Raw genomic sequence first — 20484 nt, 5'->3', positions numbered from 1 at the left:
TGCGAGACTAAAACTAGGATAAAAGCCATTAACGAGCATTGCTGACTAAATGCATGGTATTAGAAATAATTCACTGCATCCTCTTTCTTTCCCAAATTTCAAGCGGGGTAAATATACTTACACAGGCAGTCTCCTTTGCTACGTATTGAAAGATTGGAAAGGTGATTGAAACCAGTCTGATGTGTTTGAGATTGGGTCTGAATCCCATGAACAAGATCACAGAGGAGGACCAGACCTTGTGATGGATCAGCCCCTTTCATACCTGATAGCAAACTCTGGTGCCCAGGCCCTTCAGTTAAGATGGTATTTACGGCATCAGATGAGCCATACCATTTAGAAAAACAGAAGGAAAAGGAAAGTTGAGGATTAGTTTCAAAATATGTAATGCGAGGATGAAGCAAACTGCCTCCAAATAGCAGCAGCCACTGAAATCTATCCTCTGGGGCAAATGTTGAATGGGATTGGTACAATGTGTAGGGAATATGCAAGCCAGGCAGTTTTGGGTGAGTTCTGCTGATGCCAGGGGTGTATCTGTAAGCTAAAAGGCCAGCTGATATAACTGGGTTGATCTAGGGTGGGAGCTGCTAAAACAAGTGAATAAAGCTGAGTAAAGCCCTAATGAAAATGCTCATAGGTAGAAGCTGTCCTGTCTCACACTTCATTTTGATCCTGGAATCTGTGGGAAGACCAGGGAACTACCCCAAAGGCATCGTGTTTGAACTGCATAATGGGAATGATTCCTGAGCACAGAAAAGCCCTCTTTGCCTTTTGTATCGTGCATAGAAAATGGGTGTGCGGAGTGGGGGAGCTGGGTGCACGTGCTCCGGCGCTGGCCGGCTCTTGCCGTGCATGTCGCTTTGTTTCCAGCCTTGCCATTCGTCTGCAGCTCTTTACATGTTGCTCCTGGCTGACTTGGTCATGGACATGAGCTTCACGTGGGAGCTCCTTGTGCTCCCACTCCGTACAGCTTCACCGCAGCCCACTGCTGCACCACAGACCCCTGCGCTGCGGCTCACACTGCCGTTCCTGCACGAGCTTCTCTTGGCAGACACTTGGGTGCCGGCAAAACTGGGTTCTGGGCTGTAGGCGAGACCTCCCTGGGAATGGCAGACAGCTGCAAAAGGCAAAGCAAAACTAAATTTCAGCCTAGGGGATTCCTGGAGGAAAGGCAGAAGTTGAATGCTCCAACTTACAGATGTTGACGGGGAGGCCTTCTTCTGCACGAAGCCTGTAGAGAGTGGGAAAAGGTTATCCATTATTGACCTGTCTTCAGATGCAAAGCCCTGTTAGCCTCACCTGTGAGCCTGACCCTCCTTATCCTCTCCTGCGGTGCGGAGGCAGCAGGACTCTCTCTGCACCAGTGGAGGTGCGGTAGGACTGATGGGAAGAGCTGCACTGGGGCTGCGAGGCTGACTTGCAGCACGGCAGCTCTGAAATAGCAAAATAGCTCTGACCATTGCTTTTTTTTTTTCCCGCCCCTTTTGACACATGGGTCTAAAGTAGCTTGTCCAGCCCTGCTGGTGTCTGTCACTCACCTGCTCTCCTCTCCCTCCAGCAGCTTCCTGTAGGTCGTGATCTCGATGTCCAGGGCCAGCTTGACGTTCATCAGCTCCTGGTACTCGCGCAGGTGCCGGGCCAGGTCTGCCTTGGTTTGCTGCAGAGCTATCTCCAGCTCAGAGAGTTTGCACTTTGCATCCTTGATGGATGTTTCTCCACACTGCTTAGCATTGGCCACGGCAGTTTCCAGTTTGCAGCGCTGCAAGGAGCGAGACACGGTCAGTCTTCAACGTCTCTTGGTATTTTCAAACATAATGAATTATCTAGAGGTGTATTTAAAGTCTGGTTGTGCATTCAGCCCAGCAGTAAGATGGACACGCAGTCCTCCCCGGCAGAGGTTTGAGGGAGCTGGATGTGCAGTTTCAATGCTTCCTTGTGCTGCTCGCAGGGGATGGGATGCTGTAACTGTAGCTGCCTTCAGGCAGTGCCTGAGTTGGGCTTTAATGCAGCCCCAGCCAGAACAGCGAAGTCCTGGCTACTGAGCATCCTTTGCAGGGTGTTACAGCACCATTTAATTTTGTGCCAGGAGCCCACTTGGAACAGCAATTCGTCATCACTAAGCCCTGCCCTGGTGAAACAAACACCTGGGTGTGCTCACCTGGTCCTTGGCACTCCTGACTTCTCCGTTCATTTTCTGGATTATCCGTGTCAGCTCAGTTATTTCTTTTTTCGTCTCTCGCAGGCTATCAGCGTTTCTGCCTGCAGTGACTCGGAGCTCCTCAAACTAAAAAAGTCCCAAAGACATTGTTGTGTGTCTCAGAAAACACATACTTTGAGTTAAATAAGACCATATTAGGAGCCTGGGGGTGTTTCTCTGGTTTTTAAGAGAGAAATCGCATCCGAACCCTCCCTCTGGCAGTTTTTCTCACCTTGCTTTTGTACCAGGCTTCTGCTTCTGCCCGGCTCCTGCAGGCAGTGTCCTCGTACTGAGCCTTGACATCAGCAATGATGCTGTCCAGGTTGAGATCTCGGCTGTTGTCCATCTGTACAACCACCTGAGTATCTGAGATCTGAGTCTGCAGCTGGTGGGTTTCCTGGTGGTGACAGTGAGATGCTGGTTCTGCTGTGCTCCCAGTGCAGCCCCTCACTGGTGTGTCATGCACATCATGCAACTTGCTCCCCCTTTGTGGTGACCAAGCAGAGATGAATTTCTGGGTCTCCCCGTTCACTGCGAGGAATGACCTCTGCCCTGCATTACCCTTTCTTCCCCTTTCTGATGGGACAAACAGGTTCAAGATCGGACTGTGAAATGCAAGCAGTGGCTTCTTGGCAAACAACGGCAGCAGTAGGGAGGCTTCTTACCTCTTCGTAGAGCATTCTCAGAAAGTCAACCTCTTCTTTCAGGCTTTCCACCTTGGCCTCCAGCTCTGCTTTGTTTAAGAAAAAACAGTCCGCGTCCTGAAGTTGTGTTGGGGAGAGAAGAAGGAAGTTCGTTAGTGAGAGCAGACTCGGGGCTACCCTTGGGGTAAGGGACCATGGTGCCGGTACCATGACGGTGCGCCAGCTCCCAATTACACAGTTGCTGCTGATTTGAGTTCAAGCAAACCTGAGCACCAGCTCCTGTTTGTACTTGTTTTGTGTGCTGTTTTTGGGAAATAAATCTCTGCGTGCATCCCAAAGACTCAAACCTGGGGAGGAAGGTTCAAATGGCCCCTTGCTCACCTTCTTCAGGGCAATAAACTCTTTCTCAGCGCAGATCCGCTGGCTGCATTCATCTTCATACCTGCGTGGGAAAATGGGAGATTGAGTTCAGTGCAATTACATCCTTGTTTGGGATTCTGCAGGCCTTATTTCAAGAAATGAAACTCCTCCTATTTTTTTAAACTTTTCCCTAGATGATTTGGGATGCTTTGTTCTTGTTTCTTAGCCCATGGGAAAGCAAACGTTTTCAGAGAGGTTTCGGTGTTTTTACAGATTTGCAGCAGAACTGTTTTGGTTCAACTTCTGCACCAGAAAACAGTTGCTTAACTATTCTACATGTTAATTCCTTGAATTAGGAAAGAGACAGAGAACCTGGAAGAGACACATCCTGTTTTCTCCATCTCCATAAACTGGGACTTTGTTTTATATACTAGGATGCTGTCAGATCTCTCCGCCTACCTACAGGTTCTCTGGGAACTATGTACTATCATGAAAAGTTCATGATCTCTGCCTGCTTATGAACCTAGAATAACATTTTGAGCCTTACACTCATATTTCTGTTTTTCACTTACATTTTCTTGTTGGTTTCCAAAGCCTCTTGCGCTGCTTTCAGGTCTGTTTCTAACAGGACTCTGTTGCGCCCCAGTGCTTCCAACTGCTTCCTTGAGTTACCAATATAAGCCTCAAGCATGGGCATGATGATATTCCTGCATTGTTTTTGACCCTGCAGAAAGCTCCACTTGGTCTCCAGCACCTCATTCTGTTGCTCCAGTAGTCGAACCTGAATCCCAGAAAGCAAAACAGGAAACGAGATGAGGGTTAAGTGCTTGTGAGAGCCAGTGTCCACGCAACAGCCGTGAAATGCATGGTCCTGCTCCTGGTACACTTGAATGCAGTGTATCCTACTCCAGTGTTCTTTTGTGCATGTGCTTTTTCTGGGTAACTGATGTGGAGATGCACAAAAACCTAAATGCTTCCAGAAAGGGAAAATTTGCAACGAATTAGGAAAATGTGGAGGCACATGGGAAGGAATTGGAAGGCTGATGAAGCCATTCTCAGCTTGTTCCCTCCCTGCAGTCAGGCCTAGAGATCAGATCAATAGTGCCAGTACATCAAAGCTTCCCTGATGGCAGTAAGACTATATGGCTTGTTGAACACCTTGGTGTTCAACTTTGAAAGTTGCCCTCAATATCTATAAAGAGTTGTGTTACAAAGATTTCTTGCCCATTACATGCTAGACACCGCCCTTGGACCATTGTGCCTGCAAACTGGAGCTGGGGAGGGTTTCTCTGCTCACCTTGTCAATGAAAGAAGCAAATTTGTTGTTGAGGGTCTTGATCTGCTCCTTCTCTTGATACTTCACTGTTTGCATGTTGGGATCAAATTCCAATTTGAGTGGCTGCAGCAGTTGCTCATTAATGGTGATGGGTGTGATGGAGCGCGGCCTGGAGACTCCACTGACCTTGTAGCCAAAGCCGGCACCTCGGTAGCCAAATCCCACGCTGGCTGCACCAAAGCCATATCCACATCTCGGAGGAGGACATCTTCCAACAGCTATCCTGGGCCTGGAGGATGCCGCGCCATTGAGACTCCTGGTGCTGAAGTAACCTAGCCCGCGGGGGTCCGCACCACCACCCCAGTGCCATGAGGCACTGCTGAAGCCGCGTCGATGCCGGGGCAGAGCGGTGGAGGACGAGCTGAAATTCCGAGCGGCGCGGCTGGAGTTGATGCCGTAGGAGCGGCAGGACATGGTCACTGGTGGGAGAGGGATGGGTGCAGGCAATGTGCTGGCAGCAGATTCCCAGGTGCAGTTCCCTCTGACCGCAGCGGAGCACCTTCTTCCTTTTATTTGGGCGGAAAATGGGGCGAGGCTACATGAAACTTCCACAAAATGTTTACGATGCAATGAGTTTGAGCTACTTAGCATACGTTGTGCTTACCAGCAGAGAAAGCAGCATATTTGCCCCATCGAGGTCTGAAGAGTGGTGTTAAGTCAGAGGGGCCATATTTAGGTCTTGTGTAAGAGCGGTAAAAAGCAGGCAAGTTCTGCTGGATGTTTCCTGGAGGTGTAAAAATTCCGCCTTCGCCTTTTTATAGGTTTAAAATGTACCTTTCAAAATGTAAAGTGTTTCCCTGTCAAAGGAGATATTTACATTTTGCTGGTACCTCAGCTTGCAAGTAAGAGCTTTGAAGGAGAATGTGATTCAACCAGATGTTTGCTAAATAATATCAGTAATAAATTTGAATTCATTGAGAATTAATGAACAAAATCTTGCAGGCAGGTTAGTGGTAAACAACTATGTTTTGTTGGGTTTGCCTGTAAAAAGGTAACACGATGCCAGACAAAGATCTTTGGGACAAACTGTATTTCTCAGAAGAGGTGACTTTTCTGCGGGTTGTTGCAAATCATCCAACCTGGTGATTTATTGGGGGGGGATTGCTGATCAGTTGAAACTGAGACCTGTGTTTGGAACGTGGTAACTTTAGCAGATGCTCTTGTTGGCCAAATCCTCAGCAACCCAACCTCTCCTCCCCTCGTTGCTCAGCTTTGAGGTTGGATTCCCACCTGCTTTGGGGCAGGGCCAGGCTTGGTCCTTTGCCTCCTACGTTGGGTGAGCGCCCTCATTGTGGCGTCAGGGCTCAGATTCTTCCTGGTTTTGCTGCTCACACGCATGTGCATCGTGTCCAAGGCCTTGGAAGGACAGGGATAGCGTCAGGGCCGGCGTCACCGTGTGGGAGGGCGGCGTGTTTGGTAGGGGCAGGGTGGAAGTTTCAAACGAATGGTTTAGTTTTGTTTACTGCATTTTTCCCCTTCCCTATTCAGTGGTTGGTTGCAATTGCAAGCCAAAATTACTATCCTTGCTGGACAGCTCGACTCCAGAGCCCAGAGAGGTCTTTACAAGGATGGTGCATGAGGAGATCTAGAGGGAATCTTACGATTCTAGGCTGTCCTCAATCCTCCTGTGCCAGACCTCGTTGCTCCAGTTTAGATTGCCAGTTTAGACTGTGGATGTATTTAATGGCTCCATGGTGGCATCTCTTCTCTCTCCATTGTCTGAATACCACTTTTTCCCACATCCCAGGAAACACTTTCTCATTTTAGTGAGACAAGTAGCACTGAATGCAACTTAGAGCACTTTTGGTCAGAAATCTGAGGACAGGGGTTGTGGGAGGGCTGGCCTCACAGGCTGCCCATCCCAAAAGGAGAGAGGGGCACTGGATAAAGTTACAGATTCTCCAGTACAAAAGGAAAAAGCAATTGAAATGTTGTTGAATTTACTCAAAACCAAGAACAAAATAACAACAACAACAACAAAAAAATGAGATGTTTTGAGCTAGCTCAATTAAACCAAGTAGTGCAAATTGGCTTGAGCAGGTTTAGAATTAGATGTTTGGGTGATTCCCTGGGGAAACAAATCTACAGGTTTTTGTCTTCTCTTTCTTCCTGTTTTTTATGGGATTAGGGATATGATGTTATCATCCTTATTCACACAAGGTCTTGGGGGCAAAGGTAAGTGCCTGAGTGCTTTGGGAGCTTTTGACTTTGCAAGGCATTTGGGCCCATAAAGGCTGCAAAGTACTTTGGGAAGTGTCACCTCCAGGTACATTGGGTTTCAGGGGGGTTTGCTGCAATTACGGAGATGGTGGCAGCTCATCAAGCAGACTGTGAAAGGTGGTGGTGGACTGGTGGACTTAGGTGCATTACTGTTTCTTCCTTGTAAGCCTCTTGCAGGGCTATGCCAGCACCCACCTGCTCTCCTCGCCCTCCAGCAGCTTCCCGTAGGTCGCGATCTCGATGTCCAGGGCCAACTTGACGTTCATCAGCTCCTGGTACTCGCACAGCTGCCAGGCCATGCCCTGCTTCGCCTTATGCAGCATTGCCTTCAGCTTGGATAGTTTGCATTCTGTATCCTTGAAGGCCACTTTCCCCTGCTCCTCAGCTTCGGCAATGGCTCCTTCCAGTTTGCATCTCTGCAGGTAGGAGATTTTCATTAGTGCAATTTACTTGCATGTGCATTGAATAGTTCAGAGATGTTGAATCTGCCTGTGCATTCATCCACCCGCACTTCGTCATATTTTCAGACTCTATAGATAAACCTCCAACTCTAGGACAATTCTCTCTGGCTTGTGTGTTGTCTTCTTGCTGCAGGTCCATACAGATGGTAGTTCAATTATTAGTAGCAGTAATAGACTGTTTTGTTCTGTACTCTGTATTATCAGCAAGTCTGAGAGTCAAGCAGCTGACATGTATTTCATCAAAACTGGGTTAATTACTCCCTTTCTCTAGCGGAGGAGTTTTGGAAATCCACAGCCTGGGAATTGTGATTGGCACATTATTGTCCCTGAGTCATCCTTACCTGGGCTTTGGTGTTTTCACATTCTCCAGTTAGTCTCTGAATCACCCAATTCGGCTCCATAATTTCATTTTTTGAGTTACGCAAGCTGTTGTCATGTTTGCTGGTGGCTTCTCTCAGTTCCTCATACTGAGGAGAGAGAAAATGCAATGAAAATAAATACCAGAGTAGGGAGATGAGTCAGAGATGAAACTGCTATGTGATTCTGGGACCGCAGTCCCGGATCTTGAGCTTTAAGGCCAAAACTTTTGTCACTGGTGGACACGAATGACTCATTTACCCAGTAGCAGCTCTGTGTGTGAAGGTGTTAGCAGACGATGTATCACACATTAGGAAAACATAGCAGGTGGCTAAGAAAACAAACAGACCTTCAAAAATCCCGTTCAACCCAAATTAGGAAATCTGAAGAAGCATGGCTCTTAGCAGAAGTGGGGCATAAATACTTCTGTGAGCATCCATCACAACTTGCCTTGCTGTATGACCAGGACTCTGTGTCAGCCCAGCTCCTTTTGGCAATGTCCATGTATTGATCTTTGGCATCATCATTGATGTTACCGATGTCCAGGCCTCGGCTGTTGTCCATTTGCACAATAACAGAGGTATCTGGGATGGCACAACCTGAGCAGTGTCCTAGGGGCAACAGGAAGATTACCAATTGTCTGCACCACAAGTGCTTTCCCAGTATATTTCCATGGCATGGATACAAGGAGATGTCTACTCTGTGTACCCTGACTTGAGGCTCACTGCAGAAACCCAAAGGATTTTCTGCATTAAGCTCTCTGTTTTCTGCCTCTGCCGTCAAGTTGAAACAGATTCCTTAGGATTTTGCCCAATGCAACAGTAATGCCTTTGAAATCCGGAGTGTTAGTTTGAAACGTGAAACACCAAAAATCTCCCTGAACTTAAGTGATGGGTTGTGGGAGCCGAACTCCATGATCCTCCTCAAGAGACATGAGGTGGAGGAAAAGGAAAAAGTAAAGCCATTACCGCTTGGAAGAGGGACTCCACCTTGGCTTCCAGCTCAGCTTTGTTCATGTAGGCACAATCCATGTCCTGAAGCGCGTCAGAGAAGGTTTTATGAATTGAAAGAGGATTCTCTTTAATGCCAGCACGCGATGGCATTACAAACTCCTAGTGCTGTTCTTTTCAAGGACATAAGTTTTACCATGTTATTAAATTGATTGCTTCTCTCATCATCGTAGGCACAAGATAAAAATTGCTAGACAGAGAAGAAAAGGAAAGGTCTTGACCAGCTGGGGTATACAAACATCCCAGAAGACCACGCTGAACTGGAACTGACTCACTTAAGGTGGGATTCAACTCTTCTAATTAAATCTTCACAAAAGTTGGCCTTTAGGTCCCTCTAGAGTCTCTGGAGAGGGAGAGGCAGTCTCTCACCTGCTGTCTTTCTAGCAATATTGGCTGCTGTTCATACCAAAAGCCTGGAAGAAGAGATTGAGTTGGTCTGAAATGCTTTTACCTTTTTGAGCATAACAAACTCATTCCCTGCACACGTTTGCCTATTAGTTTCCTCTTCATACTTTCGAGGGGAAGAAAACCAATAGTTTTGCTCCTGGTTATTCAGCCTAAGCAAGAATATGGATCTAATCCTCCTCCACCACCTCCAAATGCTCAACCTCCCCATGGAAACCAACTGTTGACACAAGTCATAGGTTTGCAGACTAGTGACTTGAGCTGCTTTTAAACGCACCCCTATTGTTCAGTTATAGGCTGTGTTTCTAATTTGAAAGGGAGGAATCCTTGATCCCATAAAAACTGCATTTGCAAACCTCTTTTTTAATAGTAAGCATGAAAGAGAGAAGCTTAACCAATCATTTGATGCGTGCAGGGCACTAGGAGTACAAAAAGGAGCACTGCTTTGTTTTACATCAGGGGAAAGAAGAATTTGAGTTGAACTCTTGGGAATGTCGTAGGTATCTAAAGACGGGCCAACTCAGTTTGCTATTACATCAACCTTTAGCCAGAGTTGCACCTTTTTTGAACCTAATTCTATAATTTACGCTTCTATTTCTATCCTTTGACCTCTGTGATTTTGTTAGCCTCAAGAACAATCTTTTAATTCCCTTGGAACAGGAGATGGACCTGTGCTAGGGTTCTGCTGGCCTGTGACTACAGGGAGAAAGTAGCTGCAGCAAAGATGGGTGTGAGAGCAGGAGAGAGCCATGGATGAAAAATTTTCCAGCTCAGACCTTTGTACCAGCCAGAGAAACCAAAGACAAAGGCTGAATACATTGAGATGGTGGTGGAGTGAGTGCACTGATCCCGCCAAGAGAAGTGTCCTATGTACGGATTAGCTTACAGCAGAACTGGGTTTGGCTACTGCTTTCTTGTGAATTTGCTTGGCAAACCCCCGTGAATATAATTTTGGAATATACATATATTAGCAAAGGAGGTGGGTGCAGTGCAGAGTGATGAGGACAAAAGAAAAGCATGCAAGTCTCTTCTATAAAATGAAATAGGGTATTTTCAGTCCCATCTTCCCCAAAATATTGAAGGGCTGTGTGCCATGGGTGGAAACCTTCTTAATTCTTTTGCCTCCAGTAGGATAACAGTGAGGGCTTAGCCCTGAATTTCTCAGCCTTTTCTAAAGGTGCGTTTGCTTTTATCTGATTTTCTTGGCATTCATCATGGCCTGAGAACGTGTTCTGCTCCATGGAGAGGATCAGAGAGAAGTTCATGCATGCAAGCCTGAAAGCTGGCCTGCCTTATTTAGCCGGGCAACATTTTAGGGTAAAGCTGTGTGGGAGTTGTATGTGCTAAGCACTCTTTGGGTGTCAGCCTAAAAGGGGTTGAGAGAGCTCAGCATCTCTCATGATTGGGCCCTGGATGCTGGAGAACAGCTGCTGTATGTGATCGTTGGCATCTACCATGAAATGGAAGAAGTGATGTTGGCTTCTTTTCTTGCTTTCTCTCTCAGGTTTTTAATTACAGACCTGAGCTCAGAACCACCAGCTTGTCTGAGCCAGCCCGGCTTCGATCTGCTGACCCAACAGAAACCTCAGCTCCAGAGCATCGCACTGTCCTGGGATCGCATCCTCATTTAGCCCATGGCCTGGCAACTCTTTTGGCCATTCCATGGAGGGGTTGGAGCTAAATCCCTCCTGTTTTCCATGCAGGGCACTAGGAATGAGCAGCAGGAGCTCTGCATTGCCTGCGTTCTGCAGGTCAGTGTAGCTGGGCAAAGGCACAGCTCTGGCTGTGGGAGCACGCAGCGATGCTAACACACAGCACAAGCTGCAGGTGTGGAACCAGCCTTTCCAGAAGTTTAGCTCGTGTGCGTGGGATCCATCTTTCCCAACTTTAAAACAGCTCTTTGGAGCGTTCCTGCAATGGCATCATCAGCCAACTGCCTAGAGCCCTTTCGGTCCTATGGAAGGAGGTGGTGGGGGACGATTCATCTGACCCCAAAGTGTCTGTTTCTGTCCTTTGATTGGATCTGATGTAGGTATTTACAGCCAGGCGAAACCAGCCCCACCTTCTGGTCTTGCTCTGTTTGGCTGTGCAGCTTGGAAAACCTCCCAAAGCACTTGGGTATTGCTGCGCTGTGACCCCTCTCCAATGCACTTAGCATCCCGTCCCTGTCCCCCCCGCCCCAGGACTGAACCAGGGAACAGGATAAGGGAAGGCACTGAGAGGCAGAGGGTGCCTATGGCGCGTCTTTAAACCTTATTTTAAAACTGTACTTTTAAGTGAATTTTACAAGGACAGATAAAACCCACACTGTTCACAGTAAGGCTGATTGCAGTTTATTGGAGAAATTTCATAAAACTCAAAACAGTTCAGCAGGAGCAGAAGCTGAGAGGAAACTGGCTGGTTACATTTTGGCATGTAATCCTCTAACCCTCTTCTTTGCCTCCCTCCCCCTTCCATAAAAAGTTGGGGGGGAAGCTAAGAACAAAGGCACTACAACAGATGTTTTCTTGCGTTTTTAACCCTTGTGCTGTTATTGTCTCTAGGCTGAGTTCCCTGACTGGTGGAGGGGTTGATTTGCTGCTGAGACAAGTGGGTTATGTGCAGCATATAGCAGCCTGTGGGTTTCGTGCTCTTCTGGCTCGAGTTACACGTACTGGGTGGGTGAGGAATTACTATGAAGAGCCCTTTCACCTCTGGAAAATGAAGGTTGCGTTGTTGGATGTGGGTAGAGCTGGAGAGCCCTGGAGCAGATAGAGAAGTGACAGCAGAGCAAGAAAGTTGGGAAATGGAGCAACTGCTTCTTGCTGAAAGATGCTTTGTTCTCAGTTCTGCAAGCCCCTGGGGAGAGCAAGCACAACAGCAGGGAGCAGGGTTGATCAGGAGGGAACATAAGAGACTGTGGTCTCGGCACACCTCCTGGTTTCTGTCGTGAGCAGGTGAAGAGACTGGTTCTGCTTTCATGTACACTGGTGTAAATCCAAGTCCTTCATCATCTCCGGATTTACACCAGGGCACCAGAGCCAAGGGGACCTGAGGGACGCTGCAAGCTGAGCTCTAACAATGGCACCCATTAATATGAAGGCTGATTACTCATTGCCAAGCAGTGCTGGGCTTCTGGTCAGCTGGGGGAGAGTTTCTGCAAAGGAATTAAGTGGACTTGGAGATGTCTCTCTGCCGATCCAGGAAGTAGTGCTGGGAGTATGGTTTCCCCTAGTGGGAATGCGATAAGCACGGCTCTTTGGATGCTGTTAATAGCTCTGTGCTGGCAGCAGGAGGTGGTGCTCAACCTCTTCTGCTCCAGGGGAGCTGGGTGCTGCTGTGACTTAGCTCCGATAGCTCTTCTTGGTGGTGGTTTTCGACACAAACCTCATGCTGGAGCTGCTTCCAGCACCAGAGCTGAATCCTGCAGCCAGGCAGCTCCCGCTGCTGGCACTGGCACTGCCGACCCCCAGGCCAAGCCTGCTGTTGAAGCCTGGCCCCAGTGTGGTCCCACCTCCGTAGCTGCTCCCGGATGAGACCACGGCTGTGATGGGAAACCACAGGGGAGAAGGTTAGTTTGTTTGGGATAGTACGAGGGAACTTCAACGTCTGCAGTTATGTATGGATGGTTTTCCTTGCACAGTCTACCACTGCCTGTATTTCACATATCTTATTCTTTAGCTTTTCTTTCTATCCTTTAGCAGAGATGGCCTTAGACTCTGGAGTGTCCTGGAGCAGTCTTAACGTATAAAACCTTTCAAGTTCAGAGCTGGCCAGAGAAAAGATGCATCAGGCTCCTTGGCCACCTCAGCCTTGCAAAGAGTTGCAAAACCCATATACTCCATTTTTGTGCTGGTAGCTAATAGCTGCATAACTTATTCTCATTGCGTTATCGCCAGGCCCAGGTACATCTAAGGCACAACTCGATGAATACTCAATCTATTCAATCTATTAAGAGCCAGATTACTTACAAATATTCACTGCACCAATGCCTTCTCCAGCCAGCCTAGAAGAGAGGACAGAGAAGAAAGGGCTCGTTATTTAGGACAGGTTCAAACAACAGTTTGGCATCAGTGCTGTTAAATAGCAGAGTGGTCTGGGACTCATTCTCATTGATGCAAAATGGCACAGACCTGCTCGTGGAGCTGAAGCAACATATACCCCTTTCAGAGATCAAACCCTGAGAGTAATATTCACTTCTTAGGAAACAGCGAGAGTTAAAGTTTAACCACCGCTTAAGGTATCAAACACAGACTAATGAATATCCAGTAGTAATTAAATCAGTTGAGATATCCTTGCAGTGCATTAAGCTGCAGCTGCTGCAGAAAGGAAGCAAAAATTACTCAGTGCAAAATACTGAGCTTCCAAGGATGGGATTTTCCCATCCCTCTTCTGTGGAACCAGCTGGTATAAATAAAGGTGTTTGACTTTGCTTATGTCTTCTGCTGGCAAAGCTGCAATGTGTGGGAGTGCAGCCCTCCCTAAAGCTCACTGCTCCTGGAGTTTTGTAGCCCTTCCCTTTCTTGTTGCAGATAAATGTGAAAATATCTATGGGTTTAGACGTTATTTGGTTTGCAGGGGCACGAGGAGCCACCCACCTGCTCTCCTCGCCCTCCAGCAGCTTCCTGTAGGTCGCGATCTCGATGTCCAGGGCCAGCTTGACGTTCATCAGCTCCTGGTACTCGCGCAGCTGCTGGGCCAGGTCTGCCTTGGCTTTCTGCAGAGCATCCTCCAGCTCAGCCAGTTTGGCTTTGGCATCCTTGAGGGCCAGCTCCCCACGCTGCTCAGCATCTGCGATGGCTGTCTGCAGACTGGCACACTGCAAGAAGTAGAAGTGTGTCTGGTGACCCCTCGGTGGGTTTGGACCCCAATATCCAGGCATCCTCGCAAGAGCACAAAGTGGTGGAGGTGCTCCCACATTTGGAGGGGTGCTGCACACCGTACCTGTTTCCTCACACTGTCAATTTCCGAGTGGAGCCGCTGGACCACGCGTTTCATCTCTGAGATCTCTACCTTGGTGTTGTGCAGGTCAGCCCCATGCTGGCCAGCAGTGAGCTGCAGTTCTTCATACTGAGAAGGGCAGGGACATGAGACACCAACGAAAAGTCATTGAACTCATTGGTAGGGGCTGACCCTGCTCTGATCCTCTCTCGACTGGGTCTTCTGTCTCTTTCTGTACTCAGTAAAAGCTCGTCCTTATGAACTTCAGCATATTGCCTTCCTCCCTCCATCTCTCTTTATTCTCCTCTACCTCTCCTCAAAATGGCATATACAAAAACCTCAAAATCTTATCCAAATTGACTTGATTTTGCACCCTACTCCACAGTTCTATCTGCTTGCACTCTCCCATATAAAATAGCCTTTGGGAAATGCTAAGCAATAATTTTCTAGCTCACCTGATTAATTTTCACATCCTCACCTTGCTCTGGTACCAGGATTCGGCCTCTGCCCGGCTCCGGTTGGCGATGTCCTCGTACTGCGCCTTGACCTCTGCGATGATGCTGTCCAGGTCCAGGCTCCGGTTGTTGTCCATGGACAGAACCACGGAGGTGTCGGAGATTTGTGACTGCGTCTGAGACAGCTCCTGTAAGTCCAACAACATCTGCACTCAGGCCCAAATATTGACCCCAGTGCTTGTCCTAGAGATTATGCATAGTAGAGTGGTAGGGGTGGGAGGGAACTGCAGCTCTGAGTATCTCTTTTGGACCTGTTTGATGCTGTTGGTAGCAGGAAAATGGGGAAATAGCAGAAAAAGGAAATCTGACAAAGTCTTACTGCTTCATAGAGAGCTCGCAGGAAGTTAATCTCATCCGTCAGTGCATCCACCCTGGTTCCCAGGTCCACCTTGCTCATGTAGGCAGCGTCTGCATCCTGGAACCATGACAATGGAGATGGAAAACCACACCTTGCCTACCTGCTCCCTTGCACAAAGACCAGTTGTCAATTCATGCAAACCTCAGGGGACAAACCAGGACTGGGAGTTTCTTGACCTCTGTGCCTTTAAACAGAGCAAAGAGCAAACTGATCAAACTGATTTCTTCCCCCCCTTTTTTTTTCTTGCATTCTACATTTCCTCTGAGAATGGGGATATCCATAGACCTAAGCAGTTTTTGACATATCAGAAGCCACTGGATTTCCCATACTTGGCCTGTGCAAAGGGGCAGAGCATCCAGCAGAGTGACTGCAAGGTATGGATGACCCAGGTTTGATCTTGTATCTTGGAGATCACAGCTCACATGGATTTTGGATGAGGGGCCTGAAACAAGAATCAGCTATTGCCAAGGACTGACACACTGGCACAATTGGGTGTTTCATCTTCAAGGAGGGATGACTACACATTTGCTAAGTGCTTTGCCCAGCTTGGCATTGCTGGCTAAAAAGGGTCATTTGCATTCAAATGCATTTTGTCTTTAAAAATTGTGTCCCTTCTTTGTTGTTGGCCTCACCTTCTTGAGTAACATGAAGTCGTTCTCCGCAGTCGTGCGCTTGTTGACCTCCTCCTCGTACCTGTTGGAAGGGGAGACGAGCATTGCTTTACAGCTCCCAACCTCCCTGTCTGCCACGGGGGTATGGAAATCCCTCCTCCACCCATTCATGTAGGGCGCTGGTGGAGAGAATAGAGTCTGTTCCCAGGGGCTTTTAGAGCCCGTGCGTAGATCTTGGGAGAAAACAACATAAATAGCTACCTGGTAATGCACGTCTGTCCTTGCTGTGTCGGTGCATATATTATGTCTATTATTATATATATATATCACCGATTGTGATAGAAAGACAGCACCCTTGGGCTAGGTGGTGGAAGGAGGCCATCTAGAAAAGCTGCAGGCCTTCATTAAAGGCACGTTTTATCCTCCCTGACGTTTTCGCTGTGAATGGGAGCCTTGTACTCCCCAAATTTTCTCAGGCCGGGAGGGCTGGGTGGAGCCGGAGCTGAGCTCGCTGCCGCGCCTGCCTTAGTCAGAAGAGCTGGGATCTCCGACGCCAGCTCCCGCAGTGGCTTCGGGAGGGCCGGGGTGTGGAGAGCCGAGATCGGGATCGGGGGATCTCTGACGCCAGCTCCCGGGGTAGCTTCGGGAGGGCTGGGGACGGCTGAGAGCTGAGGTTGGGTTCGGCAGCGCCGTGCATCCCGCTCCTGGGGAAGGATGAGAACCGGCGCTGGCCATGGAGTGGTGCCCGGCTCAAACGAAGTGAATTAGGTACGGGAGATGAAAGGCAAGAGTTCAAAGGAAGGAGTCTGTGCAGCTCATAAAAACATTAGCCTTTCATGACCCTTTTGTGGGGGAAGGGCTTCAGATTTCTTCTCAGGAATGTCCAACCCTTAAAATCATTGCCATTAAGTGCTAGCCTCTGTATAGATTTGTGGGTCTCTGAGCTCTTAGCCATGTAGAAAAAGAAAATTAATTTGGCATATGTCTAATTTCTAATTACTGAATTGATTAATATTTGACTCCAAAGAGTAAGGCATTAGAAAGAATAATTTAGGATCCACAAAGTGTAAAAAAATAAAATAAAAAAAATTTACAGGCAAGGAGAACAAATGCCTAGCAAATTTGTTTTTTTGCTAGGGGACAGAAGCAGTGACATCCCCCTGGTAGGTGCAGGTGTTGTTGCCACAATGCAAGGTGATGATGACCTCAGCTAAGTGCTGAGGTGTGTGATGTAATTGAGCTTTTGCCCAGAGATTCCCTGATCTAGAGCCAGAAGGAATACTTGCCACTTTATGTCAAATGCAGGTAGAACATGAAAGCCTGAGCCTCTTCCAAGACGTGACCTTTACTTTTCAAAGAATTTCTTGTCTGAAGCCATGGTGAGCACAAAGATCTTCTCTCGTCTGAGCAATCTCTGCTGCTGCAGACTGTGCTAATGTTAGGCATTGCTTTTCAAAGTTTAACATTGCTTTCACCGTGGTCCTGAGAGGAGAATGGAAGGAGGAAACTCTCTGACCCATGTAATCAACAGCATTATTGTGCTTATGGCAGGGATTCTTCCCTGCTCAGCTACCTGGAAATTGGATGTTTTGGGTTTTCCTTCTGTAGCTGATGGAAAAAGATACTTATCCCATCCTAAAATGTATTCCAGCTGGCTAATTTCTAGCAGACTCTGAGGTCTAGAATGGCCAAACTGACATAGGACAGAATTTTTCTCTACTAAGCGTTTCGTTTCTGAAGTCACAGGGAACCATAAAAGAGGCCTGAAAGTAGACCGTGCCGGATGATTTCTCTGCCCCAAGGCAGTCATTTCTGTTCCAATGCTTGTTTTAGGCTAGAGGCACTATTGGTAAAGGTGGCAGAAAGTGTCAGACGCGTGATCTCCCAAGAAGGGCAGAGCAGAGGGTTTTTGGCAGAATGTGCGTCCTTGTTTTGAATTGCAGCCTGCTCCTAGCTCTGCCTCTCGTTTTTCTGGTTCCAGATTGACAATTTAAGCTCCTTACTTATTCACGTCCATTAAGCAGTGTATCCCTCGTGGGCATGGTAGCAGACACTAAAGCTTGATAGATGTTTTTCCAAAGTGCAAAGAGAGGAGGAGGTGTTCCCTCTCATCCAAACAGCCTAAAGAGTTAATGAGCTGAGCTGAATCCCTCAGCAGAGACTTCAGTGACTTTCCACAGGGTGGAAATTAACTCCTGGCTTTCAGGAGTGCTAGAACTACCCAGTACATCCATATTAATTAGCATTATTATTATTTTTTTAATAAAAGAGAGACAAAGAAACAATTAAGCACACACTTAAAATTGATCTTTCTTTTTCGGAAGATTTTCTCTCCTGGAAAGGAACTCACATCAATGAGAAAAGTGAGTATTCAGAGTGCTTGGATATTAAAAAAAAAAAAGCATATGTCATGTAATGTGTAGAGTGCTGCTGCTGCTATTTATATGCAGCTAAAGTGAGGGGAACTAAGTCATGTTAGTCCTTTCTGAGGTTTCACAGTTTTTGGTTGCCTTGGGTCTTTTAGCTCATCCAGAAAGAGGACAGAATGAAGAAAAACTGGATGGGTTTCTTTCTTTTGTGTGTGTTGCTTACCTGATCTTGAAGTCTTCAACAGCATCCTGCATAGCCTTCAGCTCAGAGCTGAGCCGCAGCCTGTCCCCTCCTAGAGCCTCAAGCTGTCTCCTCATGTTGCTGATGTACACTTCAAACATAGGCTCAATGTTATTTTTCACAACTTTTTGGTCTTTCAGGAGGCTCCATTTGGTTTCCAGTACCTTGTTTTGTTGCTCCAGGAACCGCACCTGAAACCCATCGTAGCAGTTTAAAGCATTCAGAACCATCAGCTTAAAAACTGCCTCACTTTTCATGAGAAGTGAGCTTTAATGCGAGGGGTTTTGTTGTTGTTTTCATTCTATTTCATGTAATGTAAAGTGGACTTTAGATAGTGATATCACTGATAGGAAAATTTGGAAACCAGGAACAGTATTCAACTGCAAAGAAACCTGCAAATATAGTGTGCTCTATACCCAGACTATCTACAAGCTCTGACAGAGTGACGTTATGTTTACGGAGGTAGTGAGCCAAACAAATTCCTGAGCATTAAGATTTAGAACTGAGGTTTTAGAAGCTAGCTTATAACATGGAGATCAATCCTGATCCCACTGTACTTGCAGTGACAAACATGCCAGGCTGGATGAAGAGAAACACATCTTACCTTGTCAATGAAGGACGCAAATTTGTTGTTGAGGGATTTGATCTGGTCCTTCTCCTCCTGACGCACTCTCTGCATGTTGGTGTCAATCTCCAAGTTAAGAGGTGCCAGGAGGTTTTGGTTGACTGTGACCCCTTGAATACCTCCAGGGCCGCATCCTCCTCCAAATCCAAACCCAGCTCCACCAGCCCTGTAAGCAAACCCACCATGACCTAACCCGTAACTGTATCCTGGTTTAACAGAGCAATACTCTCCGCTCATGGAAATCCTCTTGCTTCTCCTTAGGTTGTGAAGGCTCCTGCTGCCAAAACCACCACTTATCTGTCCTATGCCTCCACCACTGCTGCAGGACATGGACATGGAGCTGAAGCTGCTTTGGTTTACAGGCATAGTGGCAGAAGCAGCACCAACACCCTTAGCGAGTCCTCCTGACCTAGTGCCAACTGACTTCTGTGTGATTGTTTGCTGGTGGCAAGAGCAGAGGATGATGAGGTGAGATGGCAGATGGGCAGAGATCTTCCAGAGTTGGGAGCTGGAGTACCCCCCTGCCTTATATCCTTTTGGAGAGGGCTGCAGCCCAGTTGACTGAGCTAATCAGCTTGGTATGCTGGCACGTGGCCACCTTTCCCAGCCCGTTAATCACCTGGCTCACTAATGCAACTGGTTGGCAACCTTCAGGCTCATAAAACTAACTGAAATTTCTAACCTGTGTTTTTCAGAGTGGTGATTACTTTACTGGTGGGAATATATATATGTATATATATATATATAAAATATATCTGTGTGTCTGAAAGTTCCCTTTGAGCTTGCTTTTAGCTTGGTGTCAGTGCCCATTTAGTTTAAAGCTGACGGGACTGAATTTTCCACAAGAGGGAATTTAGAGATGTTGAAAATGTCAATTTGATGTGCTTCACTGAAGAAAAATCTGAATTTGCCCCTGAATTGCTCCTGGGGTAGGAGTGACCTGTCTTGACCTAGGCAAGGAGAAGTTAGATGTCTCGGTCTGTGCTCCTCAGCTTTGCAAGCAAGACTTCATCTGCACACTGGTACTTCTGATAAAGATAATTTGGGAGGCACCTGTGCCTTTCTGTTTGCTACAGGGGGAGCCTGGATGCTTTGCTTAGCTAAAAGGCTGAATGATGACATAGCTGAAAGCAGATGTTCCCCCAGAGAGAGAACAGGTTGCCATGTGAAACTCCAGGCCATCAGATACCTGTTTGCTGTTGGATAGCGTTGGAATAGCCTCCAGCAAACCTGTTCTGCTGGTGTCAGGAGAAATATGGTGCAGAGATGCCAAAGAAAGACGGGCAGGTGTTAACAAGGACAAGCTATTTCCTTTCAGGTAGTTTGTTATTGTGCTTAGATCTGGAGGATTAATGAAAATCAGGGGTTTATTGTATCGCCTTCTCTTTAGGCTAGGAGTTGGCGTGCCCTTAATGTGCGTCACGTTTACCTCTAGCGCTTTAGTCACTCAGCAGGGTTGTGTCAGAGACTGAACCAGCACAATCTGCTGCGGTAACCTCAGCACAGGGGTTGTTTCTTAATATGGTCTTTGGTGCTTTTGTAGTTAGCCTCTCATTTCTGCTGTTCAGGAGAGGGAAACTAAACCTTCCTTACTCTCAGAATCCAACACATCTTCAGCCTATGTCTAAGAACTTGATTCTTCCCAAAGAGGTTGAGTTTTGGGGTTTAAGGTGTCTTTTCCATTTCAAATTCTGGTAATGTCAATGATGGCATTTTATTAAATCCTACAGCTATTGTGTGTACAGAATGCAAGAGCTGAACTACTTGCTTGTTGGGGAAAAAATGGCTTTATATCCCTACATGACTCATAACTTAAAACCTTGAAAGATTACAGGGGTTTGGGTGTGATCAAGGTGAC

General features: G+C 47.2%; 2 protein-coding genes and 1 long non-coding RNA gene across 4 annotated transcripts; 1 reads left to right on the top strand and 2 right to left on the bottom strand.

Moving 5' to 3' along the window:
• Positions 1-1388: 1388 nt before the first annotated feature.
• LOC308183957 (keratin, type II cuticular Hb4-like) lies at positions 1389-4948 on the bottom strand (the record flags this gene model as incomplete). The annotated part of the gene is made up of 7 exons (XM_080570565.1): positions 1389-1756; positions 2156-2281; positions 2427-2591; positions 2860-2955; positions 3220-3280; positions 3771-3979; positions 4496-4948. The coding sequence occupies 7 exons, from the start codon at positions 4946-4948 to the stop codon at positions 1532-1534; spliced, it is 1335 nt and encodes a 444-aa protein (XP_080426691.1). The 3' UTR covers positions 1389-1531.
• Positions 4949-6742: 1794 nt separating this feature from the next.
• On the bottom strand, positions 6743-20416 carry LOC308184005 (keratin, type II cytoskeletal 75-like). 2 transcript variants are annotated; one of them, XM_080570669.1, is made up of 9 exons: positions 18606-20411; positions 17984-18192; positions 15413-15473; positions 14742-14837; positions 14386-14550; positions 13911-14036; positions 13565-13785; positions 12938-12972; positions 11284-12510 (listed from the first exon to the last, which is right to left on the bottom strand). In XM_080570669.1, exons 1-9 carry the CDS (start codon positions 18990-18992, stop codon positions 12311-12313), a joined length of 1500 nt encoding a protein of 499 aa, XP_080426795.1. In that variant the 5' UTR covers positions 18993-20411; the 3' UTR covers positions 11284-12310. The 2 variants fall into 2 exon arrangements, with proteins under 2 accessions (XP_080426796.1, XP_080426795.1); XM_080570670.1 differs by lacking the exons at positions 11284-12510; positions 12938-12972 and adding an exon at positions 6743-7032 and having other exon boundaries at positions 13551-13785; positions 18606-20416.
• Positions 7115-11150, top strand: LOC308184029. Its single transcript, XR_013942558.1, has 3 exons — positions 7115-7176; positions 8756-8862; positions 10492-11150. It is a non-coding gene; the product is annotated as an uncharacterized lncRNA (long non-coding RNA).
• Positions 20417-20484: the final 68 nt, after the last annotated feature.

Source organism: Anser brachyrhynchus, assembly GCF_964034855.1.
Source record: "Anser brachyrhynchus genome assembly, chromosome: 29".
Taxonomy (NCBI): domain Eukaryota; kingdom Metazoa; phylum Chordata; class Aves; order Anseriformes; family Anatidae; genus Anser; species Anser brachyrhynchus.
This window is presented reverse-complemented; position numbering and strand designations above follow the sequence as displayed.

What these genes read in the sequence shown, in the direction of transcription:
- LOC308184005 (XM_080570669.1), bottom strand. Translation starts at nt 18,992, where the DNA reads ATGCCTGTAAACCAAAGCAGCTTCAGCTCCATGTCCATGTCCTGCAGC. An exon ending in TGCGAGCTCTCTATGAAGCA is followed by an intron (nt 14,551 to 14,741) that starts GTAAGACTTTGT and finishes TTGGACTTACAG; the next exon opens with GAGCTGTCTCAGACGCAGTC. An exon ending in AATCCTGGTACCAGAGCAAG is followed by an intron (nt 14,037 to 14,385) that starts GTGAGGATGTGA and finishes TGCCCTTCTCAG; the next exon opens with TATGAAGAACTGCAGCTCAC.